Below are 24,051 nucleotides of genomic sequence, written 5' to 3'. Positions count from 1 at the left end.
CTCCCTCATTGTCACATTTCTTCTTCAACACTCACTCTCACCACCCTAAAAAACCCTACTTCATCAATATCATTTTTCACTCCAAAACTCCAACTTTTTGGTGCAACAAATCAAAGGGAGCAAGAGAAGACTCAATTTCAGGTAAATAGTCAAAATGGATAAAATTCCCGGAAATGAGACATCTTATTGCATGCGCCTATGATGTGGTGTGCATTGACTTGCTCGCATCATGTGTATTGAATGACTTTCAAAAGCGAATCACTTTGTGCAAGTTTACTTGAAACCAGGATGCCCCATACCACCTATGTCACCAGAATGAGATCTTCATCATACCGAAGATGTCGAGACGTGGTTGTATCTTTTTGTTGATAGGATGCATGAATTCGAAAGATTGAACAACATCAAGTAGGAAGCGAATAAGGAAAAGTCAAAATTGGAACCACCAATAGATTTAGCCGGCGACAGCTCTTTTGATGTAATTTCTACTTTCAAAGTGTAATATATGCACTCCTTAACATTGCAATATAATCATTTTTTGTCAAGTATTAGTTTATGTGTTTATGTGTTTTTCTTCTACTGCTACTACTGTATTATTCTGTTATGTTAAGAAAAATAACAGAGAAACTTCCTGTAGATGTATCTACGGAAGGCTCTAATTTTGAAAATTATGGGTTTTTTTTCCGTAGGTACACCTACAGAAGCAAAATATCTAAGATACTTCCATGGATATACCTACGGAACGTTCTGTGATAGAGAATGTGTGGTCCATGTGCATCAAAGTTTTCTATAAAGTTAGGGTTATGTTGTATTACACACAAACACAAAAATTTCTCAAGAGAATTAGTTCATGGCATCTCCTAGGCCATCATCATGGTAGCAGTCATCATCCAAACGGCCCGCTTCTGAACAAATTATTTTCAAAAGGGACGTGCATGTTGTTTTTTCTCTTCTCAAACCCCCGATCCAAATGAAATTTTGGCACATCTATTCTTTGGATCAACTAAAAAGGGCTCTGATGTCTTGGTTAAAGGAGGACTACAAACCTGACGAAGTCATCAGAAGGATTCAGAGGCTTAGAACAAAAACCTAATTTGAGACCGGAGAAACAAAACGTTGGTGGGATGAAGTGGAAAACGACTTTGATGTCATTCAAATGATGTATGGATCAGATGGAATTGTTTTGACTGTTGTAATTTCTTAGATGTAATATTTAATTTTCAGTTTGAAATTTCAATGTGATGCCGATTTTAATCAATGACTGTTTTTTTTTCATTGTTTTGCTGATTTTGGATTTATTCCACAAGTGTACCTACGATGTGTTTCGTATGTGTATCTACGGAATATTTTCACGCAAATGTAAAAAAATGTGCTTTCGAAAATACATCTATGGAATCAAGAACAATTTTGTCAATTCAGTGGTTCGTGAGATCCAAGGTTTACAAGTATGAAAAAGCTTATGAGAACATTTATTTCTAGACAGAAGTGGTAGCATTCTTAAATTTTTCTATAGAAATAGGGAATATACACATCTTAATTCAACATATAACAGAAAAGAAACAAATTTATAAGGGTGTGCTTGATATTCATATTATATAGTATTTGTGAGAATTGTCATCTAGATATAAACAAGAACAAGTTGAAACAATTAATTATCTCTTCATTATGTCACTCGCTTCCTTCTTGATTGTAAAATCCCAAATGTCACCATATTTTTCATTGAAATCCCATATGCTCATAGAATTATAGTCACTTATCAACTTGTCTCTAGCTCCTCTTTCCATGTTGTATATTTGAGGTTCAAAGTGGTGTGGTTGATCAGGTTTATCCATCTCAATTATGCAAAATACTATTGTAAATATTCCTGCTCCAATGAACAAGTACTCACCCTGAAACAAAATATAGTAGTTAGGATTTATCCATTGAGTCTTTCTTTATTAATGTCAATTAACTTTTAGAATTACCGGAACATTGAAGAATACTCCAGCAGCAATGACTGGTGGGAAGAGCCATGAAATTAGACCTGCATTAGAATCAAAGTTAAAATTAAAAAAATAGTCAAAATTGCAGTCAAGTATGAATGATATTTTGTCTAAGTTGCAGACAGACGGTCTTTGAGGACGTGCAAAACGGAACTACCGCACAGGACTCCAAATTTGTCACAGTTAAATTATAGTTAAATATAATTTCATAAAACATTTGTCACTTTTAATCTATAGTTAAATATGACCTCTGATTATTTTTGTATGAGATTGTATTGTGGCTAACCTACATATGGTTTCTAAAAACTTAAAACGACTCTGAAAACAATAGTATGTGGTGTGGTTCAACCAGTTGAATCATGACTCGGAGGTTTTACCGATTCAATATCCTGTCTACTTTTCAAAATATTGGTTATAATATAAAATAGAAAAAATGAAAAATGTTGAAGCATGTAAAACATACATACCCTGAAATCCAGTGGGGGGTCCTGCTCCTACTATCTCATCCTTAAGTGCACCCCAAAATGTTCCTGCAATGAATATTCATAATAAACTTTGCCATCAAATTTTACAGCTGAAAAAAAAAACAAACAACTAGTAATAATTTCCATTAAAAAATAAAGGTGATACTGATTGAAAGAAAGTAAGCATTAATGAAAAAAAAAATTACCTTTATCTTCTTCTCCTTCATAAAAAGTATGGTGACCATCAAATATTCCAAACTCAAACTCTTCCTAAAATTCACAAAATAAAAAAATCCCATTACCACAAAAACAAAAGTTTAGTACTATAAAAAGAGTGAACAAAAATGAAGTGGATAAGACAATAATAATACAGGTGGAATGCCATTAGTACGAAATTGGTCTATAGGATCTTCATTGAGGTCAGGCTCAATAACATTGAAACCAGCATTCAGCAGGAATTTAGTTGAGTTGTTGTTAGATTTGGTGAAGATGCCATGAAAGTTGGGTGGTGTTAGAGATGATGAGAAGGATTTGGAAGTGAGTTTGGGTGGAGAAGTGATGGTGGAAGGGATGAGTGAGAGTGAAGAAGTTAGCGCCATGTGTTAGAATTGGTTGGTTCTCTTTCTAGTGTTATTATCCGTTTTCTCCTTTTATCACCTAACAAATTTTATCTTATTAGATTAGATTATTTGACATTTGGTGGTTATGTTATGTAATGTTAATTAAATTATTCACCTAAAAAAAAACCCAAGTTGTCATGTTAGTTATTGTCTTATACTAGAGATTGATTCCTTTCCAACTAACTCTTAAAAGTCAAATACCCCCTAACATCAAATCTTCTCTCTTCTCTTCAAAATTCAATCACATAATCCACACATCTACATATACAAGCTCCTTATTTACCATCATTAAATTTAAACTCAAAACATTGTTTCAATTCAGGTTTAGAAATGCAGTTTGAGGAGGAAGAACACTATGCTTCTCTCTCCAACATACTTCCACACTTCACCACCATTCCCACCATTCACAAAGCATGGCTTTTCAACAACGCACTAGGAATATTTTCTTTTAACCAATCTCATCTTTTAACAAACCAAACCAAAACTTCAATTCTCTCCTGTGAACTTGTTAAACAAGAAACTGATGTTAAGTTTCAGTGGGCTCCGTTTCCAATTCAGATGTCCGGTGATGTTTCTATGATTGTTCCGTCTCCTTCTGGTTCTAAGCTTTTGGTGATTCGGAATCCGGAGACTAAAGAAGATGATGCTAGTTCTTGTTTTCAGATTTGGAGTTCTTCTTGCTTGGAGAAGGAGTTTCTTATTCCTCAATCAATGCATGGTTCGGTTTATAATGAGGGATGGTTAGTTACAATTCAATTATTATTCTTGTATTTTCTCAATATTCAATGTTATACAGTTGCAATGAAACGGTTAGATATAGGTTGATATTAGTTTGTTAGAATTAGCTTACCACATATATAACTCAAACTACAATCGCAATTTAAAACCATACTATTTTTAGCTTGTGTGCACCATCTTGAAAGCAATTGTGGTTGCATTTAGTTTCAATTTCAGTAATTGCAATTGCAACTATGATCATGATTCTAAATTTTAGCTCATTGCAAATTTCTCAGAATTTCAGTTGTGAAATTAATCTAGTATTCATTGCTGTACTATTCCATGATTTCTTTAACACTAATGCATAATAGTAAAGTTATTCCTTCATTATCCTTTACTGTGGTTTAGGTTTGAAGGTGTTTCTTGGAACTTGGATGAAACATTGATAGCATATGTAGCAGAAGAGCCCTCTCCTACAAAGCCAGTATTTGACAATATGGGTTACGTAAAAGGTGGTTGTGCAGAGAAGGATTTTGGTAGTTGGAAAGGTCAAGGAGACTGGGAGGAGGATTGGGGAGAAACATATTCTGCAAGGAGACGGCCTACACTTTTTGTTATCAACGTCAACAGGTTTTTCATCATTCATACCAACGTCCGATATAATTTAGATATATCATATACGCGTAAGATAGTAAGTTTATTGTTATCAAAAAGTGGCAGAGTTTGAACTACTCTCTCGTGCCACGATACTCTATAACAGTGAAGTATAGTGGAATTTGAACAAATTTCTATTTTCCATGATTTGCAATAGACAACACTGAGTAAATTTTAGTTTAACTAATATTTATGCAGTGGAGAGGTACACGCTGTCAAAGGAATTGACAAATCTTTGAGCATTGGTCAAGTTGTGTGGGCTCCATGTACCGAAAGCTCGAAACAGTGTCTGGTTTTTGTCGGGTGGTCATCTGAGGCAAGAAAGCTTGGTATGAAGTACTGCTCTAACAGGCCTTGTGCATTGTATGCGGTTAAAGCACCACATCATGAGTCAAAATCCGAGGAACCAGAGCACCAGTGAGTCATTTTAATAAGAAATTCTTAACTCCTTATGTTTCTGTAACTTTTACAAAGTACAAATTTGTTGGCAAGTTTGGTTATTTCTGAAAAGAGTTATGAAACCAATGTTTTACATATGTAGCTCAACTGAAGAATTGCATGCACTGAATCTAACTCCAACAATAAGTAGTGCTTTTTTTCCGCGATTCAGGTGAGCTGGTGGAATCAGATACTTGTCAAAGTTAATCAAACAATGGCTTATGAAACTGAGGCAAATCTACTAACCACCATTCATTAATTTTCTCCCAGTCCAAATGGAGAGTTTCTTGTATTTTTATCTGCAAAAAGTGCTGTGGATTCTGGAGTGCACAATGCTACAAATTCACTTCATAGGATTGATTGGCCAACTGATGGGAAACTGTACCAATCTGCCAAAATTCACGATGTCGTAAGATCTGTTGCCCGCTTAATTTGACTGGATTTGGTTTGATTGCATTTTATTTAATTTAGACTTCAGTTTAACTCCTAAATTAGTCCTCCAAAAACTATGGTGTCATCACATTAGTCTTCTAAAGAGTTTTCTCCCAATAAGTCTCTCAAGGATCTAAACCGTCACACGTACATCCTTACGGAGGGACAAAGTGCTGATAGAAAATGATGGATTTTGTAAATGTTATGTATATTTGTATTTGAGGGACTGATTTGGTGATATGATAATCATTGGAGAACCCATTTTTACGTGCAATGTGTAATCTTTGCAGAACTCATAGAGTGCGTGTTTTTGTCAGTTAATAACTCTGGTTTTTTCAATCAATTCTGAAGATTCCTGTTGTAATGTGTGCTGAGGATGGTTGTTTCCCCGGGCTTTATTGTACAGCTATCCATGATAATCCTTGGCTTTCTGACAACTGCACAATGATCATATCATCCATATGGCACTGCTGTGAAGTTCTACTTTCTGTGAATGTGTTGAGGTAACTATATAACAGTAGTAATGCTTTTCTTTTCTCTGCTCATTAATGGTTTATGTATTCTTTATATCATATTATAGTGGGAACGTATTACGTATCAGCCCAGAAGACTCAAATTTCTCGTGGAATCTTCTTACACTGAATGGGAACAATATTCTTGCCAGTAAGAACAAATTCTCACTTTATATCTACTTTGTTCTTCTAAAGTGGTGAAGTAAGTTTTATCTCGATTGTTTTGCAGTTTCCAGCAATCCGGCCAATGTTCCTCAAATCATGTACGGAATGGTCATTGAAAAGGCAGAGAGAAATACTACATGGAATTGGTCAAAAATATCCAGTCCCATATTCAAATGCTCTGACAAGGTTGTTTTTTTTTTTAATTTATTTCTTTTGAGATATTAATGAAAACTGTTGTTTCAAAAGTATATTAGTACATGTTTAGACGTGACTCACTGGATTTTGGTTGCAGGTTACAACTTTGTTGTCCTCTCTCCAGTGCAGTATACTGAAGATCTCAGTCACAGATGCTTCCAATGATCCAATAAAAGGTCTAAAACAAATCCAACAAATGTTTGTATAGTGATGTCTATGTGTAAATCTTAATCAAATTTTGGGATCAGTCAAGTCAACCGAATCATTAATATGTATTTATTTTAATTTCAGGTGCTGATAAACCTTTTGAAGCCATATTTGTATCATCCAAAACCATGAACAAGGATTTATGTGATCCATTAATTGTGATCCTTCATGGAGGGCCACAAGACGTCTCTTTGTCACACTTCTCTAAGTCTTGGGCGTTTCTATCTTCGGTTGGATATAGCTTGTTGATTGTAAATTACAGGTTATTCATGCTTCTAAAACAGTTAGAGATTGTTGATTTAACTCTTACATAATGCTTTTAAGGCTACCATTTTTTATGGAAAAATAAGCTTAGTTGGCTTAACTAGCTTTAAATACAGTTAGCTGCTTGTTCAGATTCTTCAGAACCTATATGCTACAACATCAGAATCACTATCTTAGAAAAGTAAAAGGGTGCGAAAGTATGGAAGATTAAATGTCGATTTATGGTTTCTTACACCTTATTATATCTCTCAGGGGTTCATTAGGATTTGGCGAGGAAGCACTACAGTCTCTTCCAGGGAAAGTTGGATCTCAGGTTAGTATTTATTGTTTTCTACATCCGAATAAACTTCGGTAATACTATCTATGCGAACATATGCTTAATAAGCTAGTTGCATACTATACTGGATTTTCTAGTTGTATCTTTATTTTAGTTTTTCATGTGTAGGATGTCAATGATGTTCTGTCTGCCATAGATCATGTGATCAACTTGGGTCTTGCCAGTCCATCCAAGATTACGGTGATGGGAATTTCACATGGTGGTTTTTTGACGACTCATTTGATTGGTCAGGTACAATAAGTCCAATTACTATGACTTATCTCTTTTTGACATATCCATATAACTTCTATTCATGTTTTATTAACACTTATCTTCTTGCAATAACTCTTATGAACTTTTGAATTTGTTGAAGTGTGGTGACTTTTGTTGATCATAGTGTATTGTTTGGATTTCTAATTGCTACAGGCACCAGAGAAGTTTGTTGCAGCTGCAGCAATTAATCCTGTTTGTAACTTTGCACTGATGCTTGGTACAACCGACATCCCTGATTGGTGCTATGTAGAGGCTTTTGGAACCATTGCAAGAAATCGGTTTAAGGAAACACTTTCAGCAGAAGATTTGTCTCTCTTCTATAGCAAGTCTCCTATCTCGCACGTTTCAAAGGTCTTACCTTTGAACCAAACATTTTTTAGATTGAATTGCCATGTTATTACAAGAACTCTTAATGATTGAATTACCCTGATTGGTGCTGGTGATTATGATTACGATGTATCTTATTTCATAGAGTTGATTTCTGGCATTATGTCTTTTCATTAATTCTGCAGGTAAAGGCACCAACACTCTTCCTTTTAGGTGCACAAGATCGCCGCGTTCCAATCTTTGATGGACTGCAAGTAAGTACTTATAGCAATAGGAATAGTTCACTCAAACTCATGGTTTTCTTTGTTGATATTGTATGCCAGTATAACTTTCACTGTTTGAATGTTTAGTACGCTCGAGCTTTAAAAGAGAAAGGAACAGAGGTCAAAATCATCATGTTTCAAAATGATGTTCATGCACTCAAAAGGTAGACAAGTCCATAATGAACCTCTGCATTCTTACATAGAATCATTATCATGATTCTAAGCTTATTTTATATTTTTGCAGGCCACAATCTGAATGGGAAAGCATCCTTAACATTGGGGCATGGTTCAACAAATACTGCAAATAAGTGTGTCGAAAACTTACGACACTTGTAAATTATTCAAGTAATTGAAATTTGATTGATGGCACTGTACAACCAGTTATATCCTCCATGGTCAAAATTGGGACTATAGTTTGATACACTTTATAGTATAATATATGAAATATACACAACAAATGAAACATGTTTGGAGACAACAGTTGTTAAATTATAGGTGACAGTGAAATGCAAGACTAGTTATGCATGTTAGTCATTAACTGATTAATAATCTAAGGGGGATAGTTCTTCCCACCCTTAGTGGTGAAGAGCCATCTTAGGAAACTCGAAAATATTCTTTGAATAACAGATAAGTTAATCTCCCAACCCTCCCCATACACATCAAAACACTTCATAAGTGAGACCTCCATTTTGCTACAAATTAATATGGAAGTTAACCTCCATATTAATGAAAGGGTAAGTCTGTAAATGAAATTTAACATATGATACATTTTGATCTAATGATAGTGTGCTTATTTCGTAGCTAAGTGGATATTATAGAATTTAACATATGATACATTTTGATCTAATGATAGTGTGCTTATTTCGTAACTATCAAAACAATAAGTTTCACTCTTAAACAATACTTTTATTATAAATTTGACATATTTTAATAAACCTTATATAATTCAATTGAACAATACATTGATCACAAAACATTATATATAATTTTATCAAACCATACACTTATGTAATTCAATAAATGTATCATATATTAAGTTAAAATGCAAATCATACATTGTTCACAAAATACAAATTATCAAAATATAAAGGAAAAGTCAACTACTAGGTATATATGACCCCCCGTTTACTCCCATGCCTCCTATACTGCAAGACATTTTGTGTCTTAGTTATCATGACCTCTACAATGTCTCTTTTGGGAGTGCCTTCCTAAAACTCTTATCTCTCTATCTTTGCTCGCCTAATAGCCACAATATACTGACATGTAGGTAATATATCAACGACATGATATGCCTTAACTCGCCCTTCCTATAATATCTCTTAATAAGCTGGTCTATGTGGCTCTCCCCGTATATCTAGTTTCATGTAATGATGTGACACTGTAACAAAACCATTGGATGTAGCTGAATGTAGAACTCCATGGCTGACAACCTGACACACTACGTACATCTTCTAGGACTAGATAATCAAGGAATTATGCAAATATCTCACCAACATCTCTCCGACAGACTGTGGGAGGAGCAACAAAAGTGGGGGATCTAGGAATATCATACAGATACCCGAACTGTCAATACATCAGTTGTGACCCACAAGCCAGTCATCCAGAGTAGAAGGATATCTCATCGAAGGAGCATGTCTCACGGTGATCGTCGTACGATGTGAAGTTTATATCATCTTCCGTGATGCATTCAAGATAAACTCTGAGCGACTTGGTCGCTTAATTCTCTCTTGGTAGGATGAAAGAGCAAGCACGTGGCAAAGCCTCGTCGTAGTGATCCGCATATGCCCATCCGGGGAGGCATGAAAAGTGATGAAGGATCCATGCTTGAAAATATTTATGTGAAATATTAGTAACGACGTAGCACAAGTGTTATGAAATATTAGTAACAATAAAGATGCAAATATATTACCGTAAATAAGGTGTTGCTTGATGTCATTTGTTTAGTCTTCCATAAACAGGCTTACTTAACTTGGAGTAGAAGTAAACTAAACAAGAGACCCCTAGTTATATTTATAAATCCTCTCCAAGTCAATGAAGTATCTCAGGTAGACGATATCGACATCGTATGCACTTTTGTCCACGAATATGGACGTACCAACCAGAAACAAAAGGTATGACCTTAATGCACGTACTTATAATGTGCTACCTATGCATCATCACCATCAGCCTCAACTGCCACATCCTTGTGGTATTTGTACGAATTCTCCAAAAATCCAAACATGGCATGACATCCTCTAGTGTCATCCATCTCCTGTTAGATATCAATGGGGCCAACTCCCAAATATTGCACCATCATATCATGTGCGTCAGGTCTAGAGAATCTATAGTAGTTTAAAAATCTCCCCTTGATCGAAAGATGTATGAGGGAAGACACATTATCAAGTGTGAGTGATATTTCACTGATCGGAAGATGGAATGAAGAAGTCTTTAAGTGTCATCTTGTTGTGTTAGAAGAAAAATTAAGTTTTACAATTATCGTATCCATAGAGACCAATGGTTTTAAAGACCGTTCAATAGCTTCTAAGATTTTAAGTAGATAAAATGGTTGTGTATTGGTTATTAAGCGTGAAAGTAAATAACATAAAATATATGGCAGAAAGTAAAATGGAGATTTCGGATTTAATAATAAGAACGCATGATGGGGTAGATTTCATCATTGAGTATCTATCATGCACGTCTATAGGTCAGTAATATGAACATCTACTCTACTAATAATATTATCATGTGTTATCCCAATCTGTATATCCTTTCAGTGTCCACGCCGCGAGATCAGTGTATTACCCAATAGCTGGTATCTCGAACTATTAACCAACATAGAGAATAAAGTCCCAACAGTCGTAATATAGTGAGACTCCACACCAATCCTGCTACAGTATGTGTGGATATCAAACCTAACCCTATGTATAGCATTAACATCCAATAGATGATTATCTTAGATCTAATAATGATAAGCATATTTCAATGTCGAGTCACACTATGAAAACAAGTTTTAGGTTACATAGCTAAAACAAGCATTAAGATTCAAAAGTCATCAATATTACAATATGAGTAGAATTACATAGAATGCCATGAATTATTTGATACATGAATATAATGATTATATCTAACCCTAACGACGATATTTTGGCTACAGTTACTGTAACGCCCTGAATTTAATTAATTGGTTAATTAAATTAATTAAGGATTTAATCGTTGGAAATAATAGAAGTGGAGAAATTATAAGTGTTATTATAAGAGGCGTAATTTTGGATTAATATGTTGTTTGGAGCTGTTAAGCTTAGAGTCGAATTATTAGTCGGTTTAATCGGAGAAATAATATTATTATTAGTAGACTAATTATTATTTAAGTGGATTTAGTCTTGTGTGTTGTTTACCAATTGAGAGGTGGTGGCTAGAAGGCCCATTATGACAATGTGGTATAATAAGTTATTTTATTAGGTTTGAAAAAGAAGTATATGTGAGGTGATGAAATCAGCAAACCAAAAACATTAGGCCACGTAGTATCAGTAGTAAATAGTTTCAGAAAACAGATTATTAGAACATAAGTTAAGATATGGTTTTAACATAGAAACATAGAGTAGTTAGCAAAATAGTTTATAAAAGTAACAATAGAGGTGACGTTTGACAGAAGTATATCAAGACTGGTTTTTAGCAGAATTGTTATTGAATAGCAGGAAAATAGCAATAAACTAGTAGTTTTAAGTAGTCTAGCAGAAGCTGATAATTTAGCAGAGAAATATATTTGATGACACTGCAGTTTTAGTAGCAAAAAGAATCAATTGGTAGTAGTAAATCAATTTGGCAGTAAATGTGTAAATAATTCAGTAGTAATAGCGGTTGAAAAAAACCACACCGAATAAGTATAATTGTAGATTTAAGCGGTAAAATTGTTTAACTGGAATTAGTTGAAATTTGTCGGAGTAAGTCGTATATACTTGTAGGTATTTTTGGTTGATTTATTTTTGTTATAATTATGTCGAATAAGTTGATTTGCAGGTGCGGTTGAATTGTTCCGGGTTATGGAATTGTATTGTTGATGAGTTGTTATTGAACACGTTGTTTTATATACTTGTTGATGATTCTGTTGTTGCCAAATATGTTGTTGTTGTTGAGCTGCCGTTGATTATAAGTTGTTGTTGATAAGTTGAATTGTCCCGATTTATGGACATGTTTGAGTTGTAGGTCTGATGACCTGTGTTGATTTAAGTTGATGCAATTGATGCATGTTTAAGTCGTTGTTTTCGTTGTGGTTGATGTTGTTGTTGTATGTCATTATTAACATTACATATATTGCATGATTAAGTTGGCCTTGATGACACTATATTGAAAGTTGAAGGATTATGCTTTGGCCTTGATGGCACCACGTTGAAGGCTTATGCCTTGTTGAAATGCCTCGATAACCTGGCATATGTTTAAGTTTGGAGTTCTGCTCTAAATGGTACCACATGCATTTGCATAGTTGAGTCGCATATTGAGCCACGTGCTAAAGTTGTTGTTATTGTTCGTTGTTTATTGATTATTGTTGTGGGTTGTTGTTATTATAAGTTGTTGTTGTTATAAGTCGTTGTTGCTATAAGTTGTTATTGTTGTGAGCTGTTGTTATTAGGGGCGTTCAAAACCAAACCGGCCCAATAGAAAACCGCAAAACCGAGTCAAACCAAACTGAAACCGCCAAAAATCGTATTTGGTTCGGATGTGTTTGGGCCATTTTTTAACAAACCGTGCGGTTAGGTTCGGTTTGCGGTTTCTATTTTACAAACCGAACTAAACCAAACCAATCCGCATTATGTTACAACCCACTAACTTCAATTAACTTATATCCAACCCAAACTCAAACCTATTATGCCTTAGCCTTACGATTACGAATGATTATCTATTTCTCACACTTAAGGGTTCAATTTAAGTCTTCTCAAATTTTTCCTAGCGGTATTGCACCTTCTTCTCATCTTCTTTTCCAAATACATATCATATATTTTTTTTCTAGTTTTTCATCTCTTAAGTTCTTTCTTTTTCATCTTATTATTTTTATTCTACTGCTCTCTCTTCCAATTACGTTTTTAATGTTCCTCTTCTTATCTAATAGCATCTCTTCTGCTCTTTCTTTTTCATCTTCTCTAATATTTCATCTATTTTTTTATCTATTTTATTATAATATTTTTGATATTATTTTATGCTATTATTTTATGTTTGGTTTTACTGTTGAATAACTATGTTGATACATGAAGAGTAATTGTTGATGTTAAAATGGTTTTAAGTTGAAAAGATGATATGTCATCAAAGTTGATTATTGTAGTTCCGCTGCTTAATGTTGATAAAGTTGATTCTTGTGGTTTTAGTTCATCCGAGTATTTGTGTTATGTATCAATGATAGCATGATATTGTTGTTAAGTTGAATTGTAATACTCCAATTGTTTTTCGAAAAAGAATTTTATAACTGTGATTTTCTTAATAATTGTAGGGGTAGAATTTGGGTGTTATAGACAGTTACTCATGATTAGCATAACAATGGATAACTTTTGGATGTCGACTTGTAAGTGTCATATGCCTTGTCACCTAAGCAGTGTTTCCGCCTTTAGACTTCATATATTATTCTCATGTTATAGACTAAAGTGAACCTACTCTAATTTTGTACTACCTCGATCCACTGAAACTCCCTTTGCACTAAATTGGAACTTGTTATTTAAAGGAAAAATTCCAAGCCTCTCGCTAGGCGCACTGTCCTTGCACCTAGCGTGCTTACCCTGTGCCAACTTTAATCTGCTGACTTTTCTTCTTCAACAAGTAATGCTTGCATGTCTTCCACGTGTCATTGGTCGCATTTGTTCATCCAACGCAACCACCCCTTTGACTAGCACGTTAAACGTTTCTTCACCATTAAGTACTTACATCTAGTTATGCCACATGACCTTGATATGTACTCAGTGCGTTTGTAGCTTGGTCCTAGTGAGTCTTGCTTCTTCAGGGTTTTTACTTTGCCTATTTTTTGCATACTTAATCGTGGTTTTCTAGTTCTTTTTAGCTATTTTTTATTAATGCATACAAGAAAAGTTCAAACAGATATTTTCTCACTTTTCATAGATAAATCAAAGGATTTTGTAACAGTTGCTTGTGAAATAAGTCAATAAGTGCTGACATATTTAACGTTTCAATGAAAGGAGACAACAAACCATGGTTAATAAAAGTATACCCAGTCGTGGATAAATTTTGTTGCCTATATAGTTGCATGACATCTGTAAACCATGGTTCATTAGGTTGCGGCATCTTCATAATGTTTCTATCGTGTTGATACATTTCAACGACTCACAGTTTTGTAAAAAATACATCAATGTCAGAATGTTTAAATCTTATAACACATATATTTAAAAGAATAAATACATATTTACCTCTCCATCCCACGCGTGTCTGGAAACATGGTTTGCATACAAACAAAACAGTGATGTATTTGAGGGGCCTCTTGGTATCCTTTATGGCAGTGTGGGATGGACCTGCATGGTTAGCACTCCAACACCCAAGTCAGTTCTAGATTCAAGATGAGTATAATGAAAAATGGAGATCAGAGAATGTACCTTGCTCTTTGCATGTGAACTGATTTATAGCTTGGGACAAATGAAATGAATTTGAGATGGATTGGTACCTAATCACTTGCGCCTTTGGTCGGCCTAGAACAATTCTTATTTTCGATGAATGATTTTTTAACACATGTCTTCTTGACCAATCACATTGTAAACCAAACAATGTATATGTGACAATACATATAGCAAACTCCCATGCCCCTTCCTGATGTTGATCAACTTGTAATCTTCTAACGGTTGAACCACAATGTTTTTGTTTAATATCTTGAGCATTAGATAAATATTCATTTGACATGTATGATTCTTCACACACTTCTATAACTTCCACCCTCTCTAGCATGTCTATTTCTACTTATTATCCACAAGTTGTTAAAGAATGGTGCTTTATGCTCTTCGAGAGATTTTTTTAGTATCGATCCATAGGCTAAAAATGGTTCTATTTTGTGAAACTGAACTCTAACCGATCCTTCAGCTGTTAGTCTTGATTTGTTGCCTTAGGAAAAATGCCAAACACATGGAATTGGTTATGATGATACAATTGCATTAATTACCAAAATGACAATCGTTTGCACTTTAAAATAACTTATAAGGGATGGTATCATTCCAAATTAATATGAATAATACATTTCTTCACAATGAGGTAACTAAAGAAATTTATATGACTCTTCCTCAAAGTTTTTTTCTACATCTAAGATTGTGTGCAAACTTTAATGCTCTTTATATGGTTTGAAACAAGCGCCAAGCACATGATATGAAATATTTTGTTTCACTTTACTTGAGTTCTCGTTTAGTCATGATAAATATGATTCCAGTCTATTTATTCATCACACATCTATGCACATTATTTTTCTTCTTCTAAATGTTGATGATGTGGTTATTAATGGTTATGATCATTCTTCCATTCAATAACTTAAAAACTAGTTACATGCGTCTTGAGTTATATTTTACGTCCAACGACATCTTCCTTCATCAAAGCCCTAAATTTGATATCTATGACTAGTTTTTATTATGATAATTCAGTGGATACTCCTTTTGAGTTTAATTTAACTGTTCTAGAATGGGCCGACACTCGACCCAAAACATAGTCTAAGGCCCAGTCCAATGCTACTTGGTGAAAGGCCCAACAAGACATCTGCTCGGATGAATCCAATGTCGGGAAAACAAGCTCAATGAGACGATCTGAGCAGTTGCTGCCGTGCGAGGGCACTTACTCGTACAACACAAGCAGTTATACTCCTTGCACATGTCGACGATACCTCCTCGTAGGGTTTGTCACCAACGCCTCTCTGAATACTACGGAGCCATCTTGCCCCGAAAATACTGTGTTTTCCACTTCCCAGGTATTTCGGAGCAGTTGAACTAGGTTGGAGACCATGTGCTGGTCTCCATTACACGCGTAGACCTTGGGAGTCTCCAATTTGGGTCTGCACGTCCAGCCCAATATGGAGACCTTGGCCAAGTGCTGGGGGCTATAAATACCCTCTTTCACTAAAAGGTCAGATATTCATCATTCTTACTCTTACTCTCTGGTACTTGCGCTCCGTTTTGCTCTCTCTTACTCTGACATCAGAGTACCTTGCAGGTACACCCTCCATTCTCACCAGTCCAGCAAGTTGCAGGCCAAGACGATCCATACTGATCAGGTACAATCAGTAACATATCATTGTGATTATGATATTTTTTCTGATCCCTTAGTGTAGTGGTAGTTTGTAGGAAACCTTAATTACTCGACTATTATTCACCCTGGTATATCTTTTATTGTTCAACAGGTAGGTCAACTCATGTATTTTCTCTAATGTCCTCACTTTGCAACGGTTCATTAAATAATTTGCTACTTGAAATAAATTTTATCCATTGTCTATTCTTTTCGATTTGAATAATTCATAAATTGAGAGAGCTTATAGTGATGCTGATTGAACATGGTGGTTTAACACTAAATAATTGGTCATTAGTTAGTGCGTGCTTTTTGGCTCTTCATTAATTTTCCGAAAGAAAAAAAAAAGCAAACAAGGATATGTAAATCTGAGTATTGTGACATATGTGATGCTTATTCAAAAATAATTTATTTTTATGATCATTTAATTGAACTTAGATTACATAGTTAACATCACTTTATGCTCACAACAGCAGTGCACCTTAAATTGTTGCAAATTCCATTTTACATGAACATACCAAATATATCAAAGTTGGCTACATTCAATTCACGACCCTAATAAAAAATACCCTTATTAGAGTTGTCTCACACCAAATCATCGATTATCTCTTAACAAATTGATACTCTTTGACTAAGCACGCCAATTTAAAAACACATCAATTTAAAAAGATGTTAAAAAAAAATTAGGTTCTAATTTTTTTATTATAAGAAAAATGAGACAACTCCTTAATTGTATATAATTTTAATTTTAGTTTAGACTAAAAAAGAGAGTGAGAGATAACATCAACTACTGCTTTAATATTTAAAAAAAAAAAATGATGTGATTCGTGTAATAATAAAAAAAGAAAAGAAAACGATAGACCACATGATACAAGATAGCTGCTGCCATTGTTAATGGGTTGTATTACCATCGTGTCAACCGTGTCACCCGCCACTTTATCTCTATCCCCACTCCATTTCTCCCGATACCCCCTTTCCATTTCTCTATCTCATTCTTCTTCTCATTACTCACCACCTTCCACTTCATCAACAAAAACACTCGTTTCCCTCCTCACGTAACTTTTCTTATCTCATTTTATTTTCTTCTTCTCTATTACACTCTTTTATTAACTTAATCTCAATTTAATCTTCAGCACAAAATTCTCAGCAATGGATAATCCAAAAAGCTCTTCTCCACTCAAAGAATCTCCATTAGGTATAGACGAAGAAACAGAACAACAATACGCACTTCACTCTAACCTACTTCAACAATTCACCGCAATCTCCTCTATCGACAAGGCATGGATTTTCAAATCAGACTCAGGTAAACCAAAATCCACTCTCAAATTTCAAATTTCAATAATCGCGTTTGCGATTACGATTGCGATTATTCAACTAAGTTGATTGTGTGGTTTTTGCTGTTAAAGATTCTTCACAGGGAATGATGTTTTCCGTTAGTCAACCGAATCTTCTGGCTAACAAGAAACGGAAGTTGATTCTGTCGTCTACCGTTACTAAACGGAGTGACGGTTCTGTTAATTTACAGTGGGCTCCGTTTCCGGTTGAGGTGTCTGGAGTTTCGGTTATTGTTCCGTCACCTTCTGGTTCGAAGCTTTTGATTGTTCGAAATCCTGAGAGTGATGGTCCTTCTCGGTTCGAAATTTGGAGCAACAGTTATCTTGAAAGGGAGTTTCATGTACCTCAATCCAAACATGGTTCTGTGTACACTGATGGATGGTAAACTTACTATCATCACTACTTCACTTGTCATTGTTTTCTTTTGTCATTTGATTTATGATTTGAATGATTTATTTGCAGCTTAGAATGGTTTTCGTATAAGCTACAAGCTATTTTCGTAAGCCATCTTGGAGAGCTTATGAATGTCAACTGAAAATAGCATCTAAAGGTGTCATAAGTTGTGTATTCATAGGTTCTCCCAAACAGTCTCACAAGTGCTTATGAGTTATAAAAGTAGATAACTCAAATAAGTCAATTCAAATAGGTCGATAACTGGAAACTTATAGTTTTGATATGTCACTTGTTTTTACTTGTTTGCGACCTCTGCGGGATGTAATTGTAAAAACCGTTCATGCCATGCATTAACATTCAATACCTGGCGTCTTGTTCTGTGATATTGTAGGTTTGAGGGAATCTCTTGGAACTCCGATGAAACTCATATAGCATATGTCGCTGAAGAGCCTTCCCCTGCAAAGCCTACATTCAATGATCTAGGCTACAAGAAAAGTGGTTCAGATGACAAGGATTCTAGTAGCTGGAAAGGTCAAGGAGACTGGGAAGAGGATTGGGGAGAAACATATGCGGGGAAGAGACAGCCTGCACTTTTTGTCATAAACATTTCTAGGTTCTGTATAGTTTATTATTTATATTCATTCAATAGTAAGTGTTTTATTTATGAAAGTCATAATTATAACAGCGATTTTACAGTGGAGAGGTACAGGCCGTCAAAGGAATTGACAAATCTTTGAGTGTTGGACAAGTTGTATGGGCTCCATCAAGTGAAGGCTCTGAACAATATTTGGTTTTTGTTGGCTGGTCATTTGAGACAAGAAAACTTGGTATTAAGTACTGCTATAACAGGCCTTGTTCAATATATGTTGTTAAAGCACCGCACGAATCAAAAACCAATGAAAATGAGATCCAGTGAGTTACTTCAGTTTAATTTCTTTTTAAAAGTGATTCTGTTTTATTAAGTTTGGTCATGTTGAGCTGAAGTAGAAAGGTGTGATGATGCAGCTCAAATGAAAATGCTCAGGCGCTTAACCTTACTCAAACCATAAGTAGTGCTTTCCTTCCACGGTTCAGGTAAGTTGATACTCACATTCCTAAATGCTAAATATGTTCTCAGTTTTCATCGCACGATCTAGTTCAACAAGTAATTAGTAATAGGTGTGGGAATATGATTTCTACAAATTTGATTCTAACACATGCATTTTCTACCAGCCCAGATGGAAAGTTTCTCGTATTTTTATCTGCAAGAAGTTCAGTTGATTCTGGGGCCCATTCTGCTACAAATTCACTTCATAGAATTGATTGGCCCAAGGATGTGAATTTCCATCAATCTGCAAAAGTTCATGATGTTGTAAGCTTTTACTACAACCAGTTTAACTCTAGCTTTATGATATATCTTTTTAAAAAGCTGTAAAATGAGCTTGTCATTTTCATTATGTCTGTTCGCCACATGACGAGTGCTTAATTTTATTTTATTTTTGTCAAACTTAATAAAGTTATTTTGATTTTTTTTTTTGTATTACTTTTTTTAAGATACCAGTTGTGCTGTGTGCTGAGGATGATGGCTTTCCTGGGCTTTACTTTTCAACTATCCTTAGTTATCCATGGCTTTCTGATGGCCATACTTTGGTTATTCCCTCTGTCTGGCACAGCCGTCAAGTTTTACTGTCTGTCGATGTGTTGAGGTAAGGTAACTATAACAGTATGATTGCTTTTTATTATGTTTACATATGTTAAGAGTCCCACATCGGACAATATATGGCCTAAACATGTCCTTATAAGTGGGGACAATCCTCACCCTACAAGCCGGTTTTGTAGGGTTGAGTTAGGCCCAACCTCATTTCTTAACATGGTATCAAGAGCCTCGTTTAAGATCCGGTGGGCCACCTTCTATGGTTTCCGCTATCGGGCCACCCACCGTTCATTTCCACGCTCCAGTTGTCTAGTCCTAGTTGTCTAGTCCTGGGCGTGAGGGGGTGTGTTAAGAGTCCCACATCGGACAATATATGGCCTAAACATGTCCTTATAAGTGGGGACAATCCTCACCCTACAAGCCGGTTTTGTAGGGTTGAGTTAGGCCCAACCACATTTCTTAACAACATAAACCATTAACAAATCATCCTGACCAAACTCTGCACATTTTCATCAAATACAGTGGACAAGTAAGGCAAATCACCCCCGGGGACTCAAAATTCTCGTGGAGTCTCCTTACGTTACATGGGAACAATATTTTTGCTGGTAACATTAGATGCTCATTTTATCTTTGATCTGTAGTATTTGAGTCTGATATATGTGTTGCTTCACTCTAAATTGTTCAAACTACATGCAGTTTCTAGCAGTCCAGTAGATGTTCCACAGGTCAAGTATGGAACCTTTGTTGAGAAGGAAGCTGGTAATAATGAATGGAGTTGGTCGGATGTATCAAATCCCATATATAAGTTCTCTGATAAGGTTTTGGTTAATCTTCGTTGGCATTATTTGTATGGATTATTTTTTAAAATAAAAACAATGCTGTGTGCTAAAAGTTCATTTGAATTTCCTGCAGGTAAGTTCTTTGTTATCCTCTCTTACGTTCAGTGTAATAAAGATCTCAGTCAAGGATGCTTCCCAGAACCCAACTAAAGGTATATGGCTTACTTTGGATTTTGGGCTAGATTAAATGCACAGGTGTATCTTAATGCAACTCTTATTTACTGATCACAACCAATTGATTTTCATTTCTATTTTCATGCCAATTTCAATTTCAGGCTCTGGTAAACCCTATGAAGCTATATTTGTGTCATCAAAAACTAAGAAAACTGACACATGTGATCCATTAATCGTGGTTCTTCACGGGGGACCGCACTCTGTCGCATTGTCAAGCTTTTCAAAGTCCCAGGCTTTTCTTGCTTCAATTGGATATAGCTTGTTGATTGTCAACTACAGGTAAATAATGCTCCCTCAGTGCCTGAGAATATAAAATTCATTATTAGTTTGATGTGAATTATATTCCTGTTCAGTTTTACTTAGTGTTTGATCAAGAAATGGATTCTTAGTTTCATACTGATACTGGTGTAGATCGATGCTTGGAGATTTTTAGTGGTTCTTAGGTCGCACCACATATAACTTATATATCAAAGGAAATAGCCTTATATTGCCTATAAATTTGTAATACATCATTAATAATTAGTTACGCTATTAAGCACTTAAGACCAAATAAAAGACCGGGCTCTAGAGGGATTTTCGGACTTCCATTGGGATTTATCAAGATAGATGGTATCTCTGTTCAATGAAAAAGTTGGATGTTGGAAAATGTATTTGCACTAGAACACCACAGGAGGACCAAGAATCCAAATCCTGTAAACTAATGGACCAAAAGAATTATCTAGGATAGGAAAGAATGATATTGCCAACACCTTTACTTCCATAGCCAGTATGACCCCCACAATGCTTGAAGCCTCTTTTAGATGTCATACCATAGTTGAACAAATGTCTAGGACTAGTGCTTCTACAAGTTTCTTACTTGACAATATTTCTCAGAGGTTCATTAGGATTTGGCGAGGAAGCCTTACAATCTCTTCCGGGGAAAATTGGATCTCAGGTACTTAAATGTTTTTCTTTCTGGTTTTTAAATTTTCAAGCTTATGTATCTACTGCAACTCTCTTTCTAAGCAAGCTCAAAAGTTATATTATGGCCTTATTTCTCTAAGAAGATGGATCTTGATCTTAATTTGTCATATGCAGGATGTCAATGATGTACTCAATGCTATTGATCATGTCATAGAGTTGGGACTTGCCAGTCCATCAAAGATTGCGGTACTTGGTGGTTCACATGGTGGCTTTCTGACAACCCACTTGATTGGCCAGGTTCATAGACACCGACTTTTAAAATCTGATACATATATTTTCATATAGAATTCATTTAATCCGTAACTTTTTGTGACATTGGAGCCCTGGATTTAATGTCAAGATAATTTAGAAAGGGCTTTTGCATGTCATGCTGTAAATAGTCACAAAATTAGTAGGTTGTGTTGAGAGCTGCATATCGTATTTTAGTGGCAGTCATTATTTATTGATTAATTTCATCAACAAAACAATATTAAAACTTATTATTGTATCAAAGTATGGGCTCTCACAAATTTATTATAAGTTTTATTTTAACATTGTTCAGAATTTTATCATGTCTTTCTGATTTCTATAGGCACCAGAGAAGTTTGTTGCAGCAGCTGCTAGAAATCCCGTTTGTAACCTTGCGCTGATGGTTGGTACAACCGATATTCCTGATTGGTGCTTTGTGGAGACCTATGGAACCAACGGGAGGGATAGAATTACTGAAGCACCTTCAGCAGAGGATCTGACTCTATTTTATAACAAATCTCCCATTGCACACATCTCAAAGGTCTGTACATACAAGTGGTCTCAAATTTATTTTGTGCAATGCATACAACTGCTCTCAAATTTAATGAATCCGGCATTCCGAAACTTACTGGCATTACAAATTTACATTTTGATGTGTGCAGGTAAAAACACCAACAATTTTTCTATTAGGTGCCCAAGATCTCCGCGTCCCAATTTCAACTGGACTACAAGTAAGATTTTAATCCTCACTTTAAGAGCTGCATTACCTTTTATACTAAGAACCGGGTGATGGAGAAAACGATATTGTTCAAATCTGTAGTTTGCTCGGGCTTTAAAGGAGAAAGAAGTACCGGTTAAAGTCATCGTGTTTCCAAATGATGTTCATGGAATTGAAAGGTACACAAATCTTACATAAAATAAAACTCTATTATGCTTAATAGAATTGTAATTGATAAAATAGTTTGATTTTTAACTTATGTAGACCACAATCCGACTTTGAAAGCTTCCTTAGCATTGCCGCATGGTTCAACAAGTACTGCAAATGAGTAACATTTTCAGACACCGGCATCAAATCATATGATTTCCTGGATATTCTTGTGTAACTGTATTATGTTGCAGACTGTATTTTAAATATGAACATGATAGTGGAGCTGAGCTATATTTGTCATGGGCTTTCTTTATCTTTCAATAAAAAAAATCATTTATAAAGTAGAACATGACACGGAATTTGAATATGAATAAAATTCTGTTGTTTTTCTTTTCATCGGCACATATCTTAAAGATTATGTCAACATAGGATTGTTTTATCTTCCAATTCTTTATATATATTCATACCGTTTGCAGAAAGTAAAATCTAGATTATTATGTTATGGAATTTGAATTTGCTTATGTTATGATTGGTTGTAGTTATGGTGCATTCTAATGCTATCTATGACACTACTCTATCTATGGATATAGAGGAAAACTTGGAAGACCTCAAAAATAGTGGTTGTTCATCTATTCTAAACAGACACCTCAAATACATAAAATTCCATTGTGTTTGCAGTCTCACCTGATTCATCAGGGAGATTATCCAAAATTGTGTATCAGAAAGAAATATATATAAATACAAATTTTGAAGGATCTTATTCAAATTATGCCCTCAAAAGTTAAGTTGAGATACTTCTCCCACTTATTGAAAGCCCTCAAAAGTTAAGTTAAGATACATCTCCCACTTATTGAAAGCATCTTGATACATGTTATATTTTTTTTCTTCATTAAAATGGTGAACTATAATTGAGGGAATGATCTCTTGGTGACGATTTAGGTTTTGAAAGAGAATTCCTCTCAAAATTTCAAGTTTGAATTTCGCTAACTATATTATTGGTTTGCCATGCTAAATAAGAAATTACTTATTATTGTAAATTAAACATTTTTTTTAAATTTAAATAAAGGTTCAATAGACTGTTTTGATTACTTTTCCGAATTGTTACAAAAGCTCAACATAATAAAAATAATAGTTATTAACTTATAATTTCTTTTTGACTAATATATCTTTTAATCATCGGTGGAATTTGACTATACAAAATGTTTAGATGTAGAAAAATTATATATATATATATATATATATATATATATATATATATATATATATATATATATATATATATATATATATATATATATATATATATATATATATATATATATATATATATATATATATATATATATATATATATATATATATATATAGGGGACGACTCAAGTGAGAACACTTGGTTATTATGAGAAATGAGAACAATGAATCATGACCACTAAATTTTGATTTTGTTGATTTTAATGGACTGGATTGGTTTCTCTTTCCATATTGATTTAAAATAAATATTAAGGATTATAGAAAGAGAAATCAATCCAGTCCATTAAAATCAACAAAATCAAAATTTAATGGTCG

The 24,051-nt window shown here is 34.6% G+C and overlaps 3 protein-coding genes across 3 annotated transcripts; 2 read left to right on the top strand and 1 right to left on the bottom strand.

The window, feature by feature from the left end:
• Positions 1-1,561: 1,561 nt before the first annotated feature.
• On the bottom strand, positions 1,562-3,098 carry LOC131631426 (photosynthetic NDH subunit of subcomplex B 5, chloroplastic-like). Its single transcript, XM_058902220.1, has 5 exons — positions 2,815-3,098; positions 2,650-2,713; positions 2,447-2,509; positions 1,962-2,020; positions 1,562-1,886 (listed from the first exon to the last, which is right to left on the bottom strand). Exons 1-5 carry the CDS (start codon positions 3,040-3,042, stop codon positions 1,650-1,652), a joined length of 651 nt encoding a protein of 216 aa, XP_058758203.1. The 5' UTR covers positions 3,043-3,098; the 3' UTR covers positions 1,562-1,649.
• Positions 3,099-3,172: 74 nt separating this feature from the next.
• LOC131631425 (acylamino-acid-releasing enzyme-like) lies at positions 3,173-8,364 on the top strand. The gene is made up of 16 exons (XM_058902219.1): positions 3,173-3,803; positions 4,189-4,410; positions 4,633-4,851; positions 4,976-5,044; positions 5,143-5,281; positions 5,656-5,807; positions 5,885-5,967; positions 6,046-6,167; positions 6,274-6,352; positions 6,468-6,645; positions 6,900-6,960; positions 7,093-7,215; positions 7,390-7,587; positions 7,749-7,817; positions 7,914-7,990; positions 8,071-8,364. The coding sequence occupies exons 1-16, from the start codon at positions 3,394-3,396 to the stop codon at positions 8,132-8,134; spliced, it is 2,265 nt and encodes a 754-aa protein (XP_058758202.1). The 5' UTR covers positions 3,173-3,393; the 3' UTR covers positions 8,135-8,364.
• Positions 8,365-16,912: 8,548 nt separating this feature from the next.
• LOC131631423 (acylamino-acid-releasing enzyme-like) lies at positions 16,913-22,881 on the top strand. Its single transcript, XM_058902218.1, has 18 exons — positions 16,913-17,107; positions 17,186-17,355; positions 17,459-17,768; positions 18,172-18,393; positions 18,477-18,692; positions 18,786-18,854; positions 18,993-19,131; positions 19,314-19,465; positions 19,936-20,018; positions 20,110-20,231; positions 20,326-20,404; positions 20,528-20,705; positions 21,300-21,360; positions 21,504-21,626; positions 21,961-22,158; positions 22,280-22,348; positions 22,438-22,514; positions 22,600-22,881. The coding sequence occupies exons 1-18, from the start codon at positions 16,947-16,949 to the stop codon at positions 22,661-22,663; spliced, it is 2,493 nt and encodes an 830-aa protein (XP_058758201.1). The 5' UTR covers positions 16,913-16,946; the 3' UTR covers positions 22,664-22,881.
• Positions 22,882-24,051: the final 1,170 nt, after the last annotated feature.

This window comes from Vicia villosa, unplaced genomic scaffold (genome assembly GCF_029867415.1).
Source record: "Vicia villosa cultivar HV-30 ecotype Madison, WI unplaced genomic scaffold, Vvil1.0 ctg.000822F_1_1, whole genome shotgun sequence".
Classification (NCBI taxonomy): domain Eukaryota; kingdom Viridiplantae; phylum Streptophyta; class Magnoliopsida; order Fabales; family Fabaceae; genus Vicia; species Vicia villosa.
The sequence above is the reverse complement of the archived record's forward strand: the minus strand, read 5'-3'. Positions and strand labels throughout refer to the sequence as shown.

What these genes read in the sequence shown, in the direction of transcription:
- LOC131631426 (XM_058902220.1), bottom strand. Translation starts at nt 3,042, where the DNA reads ATGGCGCTAACTTCTTCACTCTCACTCATCCCTTCCACCATCACTTCT. An exon ending in TGAAGGAGAAGAAGATAAAG is followed by an intron (nt 2,510 to 2,649) that starts GTAATTTTTTTT and finishes TATTCATTGCAG; the next exon opens with GAACATTTTGGGGTGCACTT. An exon ending in GAGTATTCTTCAATGTTCCG is followed by an intron (nt 1,887 to 1,961) that starts GTAATTCTAAAA and finishes ATTTTGTTTCAG; the next exon opens with GGTGAGTACTTGTTCATTGG.
- LOC131631425 (XM_058902219.1), top strand. Translation starts at nt 3,394, where the DNA reads ATGCAGTTTGAGGAGGAAGAACACTATGCTTCTCTCTCCAACATACTT. An exon ending in GCTTTTTTTCCGCGATTCAG is followed by an intron (nt 5,045 to 5,142) that starts GTGAGCTGGTGG and finishes ATTTTCTCCCAG; the next exon opens with TCCAAATGGAGAGTTTCTTG. An exon ending in CGACTCATTTGATTGGTCAG is followed by an intron (nt 7,216 to 7,389) that starts GTACAATAAGTC and finishes TAATTGCTACAG; the next exon opens with GCACCAGAGAAGTTTGTTGC.
- LOC131631423 (XM_058902218.1), top strand. Translation starts at nt 16,947, where the DNA reads ATGGGTTGTATTACCATCGTGTCAACCGTGTCACCCGCCACTTTATCT. An exon ending in TCTGTGTACACTGATGGATG is followed by an intron (nt 17,769 to 18,171) that starts GTAAACTTACTA and finishes GTGATATTGTAG; the next exon opens with GTTTGAGGGAATCTCTTGGA. An exon ending in CAATTTCAACTGGACTACAA is followed by an intron (nt 22,349 to 22,437) that starts GTAAGATTTTAA and finishes TCAAATCTGTAG; the next exon opens with TTTGCTCGGGCTTTAAAGGA.